The 5,056-nt window shown below is 34.7% G+C and overlaps 1 protein-coding gene across 1 annotated transcript; it reads right to left on the bottom strand.

Annotated features, from left to right (window-relative positions):
- Positions 1–617: 617 nt before the first annotated feature.
- LOC114727006 (protein ERD1-like) lies at positions 618–5,052 on the bottom strand (the record flags this gene model as incomplete). The annotated part of the gene is given in 6 exon segments (XM_028913717.1): positions 618–698; positions 2,736–2,776; positions 2,779–2,804; positions 3,370–3,535; positions 4,099–4,249; positions 5,035–5,052. Coding segments are annotated over 6 exon segments (483 nt in total), but the record flags the coding sequence as incomplete, so codon positions are not given.
- Between the last annotated feature and the right edge of the window lie 4 nt (positions 5,053–5,056).

Here is a 5,056-nt window from a genome sequence, read left to right as displayed (position 1 = left end):
GTGAAAGTCATTTGTGTATGTACAATAAATTTCTTATCTTTTTTTTTTCCTCTCATTTTCCGGGCAAATAAATGATAAACGTTGAGTACGAGGAACGAAAAAAACGAGGATAAGATTAGTGAATTAAACTTACTCGTGTTCATTGATTTTGAAACTTTTTACTGTAAATAAATCACTGCCCATAATATCCGTAATAAGAAAGAAATGAAGAAGAAATAGTGAATGAGTATTTTTTTTTTAAAAAAAAGTACTATCTGTAGTCTTTAATATAAGAGTTAGTTTGATTTTCAATTTTGTTCTAAAAATAAGATCCTGATTCACGTTGTCTCTCATATTTATCTATTTTTTTAACGTAGTTCGTATAGTAGCCGTACATGTTAAAGGTTCCATCAAATAACAGTTCTAGCTAAACACATGATTAACAATAATATTTTAGAACAGATAACATCTATTTATTATAAATAACTAGCTTAACAAACTTTTTAAATCTATTTAAATTAGTTAATTAACTCTTATATTAAGAATTAGAAGTAGTAGTATCAGACATTCATATTTGTTTATATAATTTTTCCGCCAATATATTTGTTTACGTCACTGTAAAACAATCAAAGTCTCCTCTATTGGGTCTGGGTGGTGCCAAAGCATAGGGCATTAGAGTAATCCTGAAAGTGGGAAGGCTGCCGATTGGAGCCTGATATCTGCAAATAAAAAGACAAATAAGAGACGCTTTAATTTCAGGCCTAACTTTTCGTGACCTGTTCTCAAGATATTTACATTTGAGGCATCGAGTCAAGTAGCGTGTAAGTGGACTGGTGGGGAAGTTAGAGAAACTCTCAGCTGACCAAAAAAAAAAAAAAGGGTTAGAAAATCTCATCAAATCAGCTCAAAATATGTAGGGAAAAAGAACATTTCAAGAGGCGTGGTATAGTGCAAAGATCTTGTCAGTGTGGAGTGAGATTTTTTCTGGTTTAAGATAGCAATTGAAATATCCGTCAAAGTGAAGTTCAGTTCCTACTCTGTGATAAAAGTGAATCTCAAGGTGTATGTATGTTATAAAAAAGTATGATTATGTATGCGATCAAATCCTTCCTTTGATATTCAGTTTTTCTTTTACGTATCTAATTGCGATGAATCTGGATTTTTCCTTCCTTCTTTTTTGGACTTCTTACTTTATTTTCTTTCGTGGCTTTCGACCTGTTTGAAAGGGTTGCCTCATTGCTTATTAACTTCCCACCACCCAGTCACGTTACGCACTTAAATGGGTATCTTTCGAGTAGTCCCAGCCATGTCTGTTCCTCTTAATTTTATCATCTGAAGTGCCGGTAGGATTTTGTTCGATTTCCCCTAAAGCCATAAGAGGATACGCGTTCGTGGGACATAATACTTTCCTTGTTTAATATTATTTTCCATCCTGAATATAAAAATTAGTTTGGCTTTTAATTTTATCTTAAATATAAGACTTCAATCTACTCTATTTTTCATATTTGTCTATTTTTATCAAGGTACTTTTTGTAGTATTTACACATGTCAAAAATTTCATTACCTGATGGTTTTAACTAATACACATGATAAGCAAAGGTATTCTAGTAAAGACAAACTTAACTAATTTCTTTAATTTCTCCAAAAACCGGAGGTAGCACATGAATTATATTTTCTCCGGTGAGAGTTGATCACATATTAAGACATGAAGGGAATATATTGAAGGATACTCTGTTGCAGCGAGCGAAGCAAAGCTCGCATGCCTTGAGTTCTTAAATAAACCAAATGATAACACATAAAAGTGTCTTAAAATACAGCCTGCCAGTACTTTGGACGATTGAAACTTCATATACTAAAGCTGAAATTGAAAGTATATTTTCACTAGTCAATGGCAATGAACTGATATCTAATTTTACGATAATGAGCCTACATATATTATATATCTATCAAATTAATGGAATACGAATGCACCTTTCTCGTGCAAGGCATGCCTCAACCGCTTGAGCCTAGAAGTAAAAAAAAAAAAAAAAAGGGGGTGGTGTTGAATCTAAAGAAAATCTCGACAAAATTTGGAGGGACTCGGCCTCCCTATACTTGATGATTGTCAGAGCCTAGCAACTTCTCCTCTTCTCTTGGGATTTCCGTAAGCTGAACACTGGACCGAGTCATCTTATTCCACTCTTTTTCTACACACGAAAACACCCATTGGAAACGCCGGCACATTTCCAGAGCAGTAACTGTAAACACTGTCAGGTAGTTATGGCGAAGATGGGCAGACAGTTTATATGTCCAGGAGCAGCGCAGGAGGAAGTTGCTTCCAATTACCCAAAGTATATCTGCAAGTTAAAAACAACAAGACTTGTGAGAAGGAGGGATCTCTCCCAAGCAGTACCAGACTCCAAGCAATGCCAAACCCTACAAAACTTGAGCCCAGGCCTAATTAACACAGGGTTAGGTATAAGGATTAAGGAATTCGGATTCCCTTCATTTAAGATGAAAAAATGGCTCTTTTTTACCCAATTCCTTGTCTTACCATCTAGCCAATGTACATGGGCTAAATTTCTTCTTTCATTGAAAATAAAAGTTATTCTTAATAGATATGAGCGCCCATATCAAGAGAACAGTCAAAATTTACTCAAAATGATAATGCTTTCCCACCTAAAGTTGAGAAGGTCCTTAGGCGGGTTCAAGCCAAGTTGGGCCAAATACAGTCATGACCTTCTAATCCGTTGAAACTAAATGGATCTCATTCTTACCCATTTTCTCCCATAAAACAGGTTGGAAATCAGAGTTTTGTGTTGAACCTGAATATGCGAGAAAAGTTACTGTAAAACAAGGAAAATGCATCTCAATATAGCTTGTGAAGCAGAGTGAATTTAACATGAACATAAATGAAATGAATGTGACATATTCAGGTGCAATTTTCAAGTGATTGCTATCTAGTCCAATGGAATCATGGCACATGGCGAAACTTTGTGCAGTGAATCAATAGGACACAGCTAAACTGTAACACATCTATTGCTATCTAGTCCGGAATCATGGCACATGGCAAAACTTTGTTCAGTGAATCAACAGGGCACAGCTAAACCGTAAAACATGAATGTATCTTACATCTCAAACGGAGAGAGCTTAATATCAAGCATTGTGAAAGAATTCCATTTAAGTCTTATCCCCTATTTTCAAACCAACTTCCGGCATATAGCATGGATCAACCACCCTTCCCTTCTTCAATGTAGGTTATAACACGAGTTATCTTAAAAGTCAAGAAAACTGAATTTCTTTACATCATAAGTTCATAAAAAATAATAGTAGTTGTAGTATTTATAAATCTTCGAAAATTGCAAGGTCTGCTGCTCCTAGTCTGAAAGAAAGAGATTACATGTGAGGTACCTTAAATCCCAATCTCGAGTAATATCCCAGTAGAATGAATAGAGAGAATTAACAACACTCGAGAGAAGCCAAAGTGGCCGATAAAGAGATGTCCACTTCTCAGGGAATACATGATATTTAAGGGCTGAAAGAAAAATCACTGGGAAAGCTGTTGAATATTTCAATGCTGAAAAACAGATATATATGGGAGTTAGAGGAAGAGTATGATGGGAATACCAAAGTTACAACCGTTAATCTAAATGGAAACTGAAAGATTCAAAATCAAACTATGTGCTATGCAAATACGCAATAAAAGATTCTAGCAGAAAAAGATAAAAATGTGCAAATAATGGTAAAATTCTATACAAAACAGTAGAGAATCTTATAAACTAGGAAAATACCTCACTCAATGAATATAAAATAAAGTTCCTCGTCTGGAAACTTGGCAAGATAATATTCATAAAAAACCAGCATTAAATACAGATGCGAATACAAAATACATATGGAGCCAAAAGGATTTTTTGTTTGGGGGCCGGGGGGAATTCCATTAAAACTCAGCTTATGCACACAATAAAATTTTTATTTCATCTGTGGAAAGAAAGTGTTTAAAAAGCTAAGTCTTTAGTCTTTGCTTTGAACCAAATCCTTATAGCTTCAAAAAATCCAAGGTAAATTGAAAGAAAGTATAGCCAGGAAAAAGTATGCTAATCAGTTATAGGCACAAGGGAAAAAGTAACCAAGAACTATTACCATTAAAAAGGCATGTTCTTTCCTTAGTATCTTTGTACTGTCGAAGACACTGTAATAGACGCCAGAGATAAGGGAGCATGAGTACCATCGGTATTGCACTTGAATGGCTACCACAAACAGAATCAGCTTCAAGCCATGCAATTGTGGCAACCTGAATATCAATTTGGGGAAAAAAAAGAAAAAAAGGAAGCTACATTCAAAGAGTCAAGTACTTCTTCAGGGCAAGAAATAACACCCCATAAACCTTGCGATTTTGATAAAAGTAACATCCAGAAAGACATTGCATGTCATTAGTGAACATTATATTTTGTATAGATAGCTGAAAGCAAATGAAAATAACAACCGTGTGAGAAGAACAAAAAATACACCAATTTTTAACTTTCAGGCTCACAATTAGTGTACTTTCCCAAATTTCCTGCCACTCTTATTGGCTGATATGCATTAGGCCCATAGCACTCAGGAGTTTCATGCTATGCTCATGCCTTATCCGCACTCAATTCCAAAGAGCTCTCCATGAAGCTAGTGCATTGTGTTGGATATTATAATAAAACCATCCAAATGCCTTCACTTAATAGCTTAAGCTTAATCAACTGTATGGTTGACAAACTAATAATTGTGTATCACTCAGCTTACCACTGATTATACCGGATTCATAAATGCCCGCATGAAGAGAGGGAGAATAAATGATAAATTGAAAATGCACATGTAAAATTGCATATTTTGCTGGAGAGATGACATAATTAGATGTGTTTAAATTTCAGATCACTACAATAAGATAAAATGGTGGATATATCATAGATGATGTTTTACACATGTGGAATGGATACTTGGACTAACAACAGTAAAAGGTAAATCAACCTAAAAGATAGATTCAACTCAAAGGACTGTAAGAAAAACATAGAATAACTCAATCAGTTTAAAGGATATATTAATTACCTGTCTGTTAACCATTCTACAA

The sequence above is a fragment of the Neltuma alba genome, unplaced genomic scaffold (genome assembly GCF_004799145.2).
Source record: "Neltuma alba isolate B1F8T4 unplaced genomic scaffold, ASM479914v2 tig00012424_pilon, whole genome shotgun sequence".
NCBI lineage: Eukaryota > Viridiplantae > Streptophyta > Magnoliopsida > Fabales > Fabaceae > Neltuma > Neltuma alba.
This window is presented reverse-complemented; position numbering and strand designations above follow the sequence as displayed.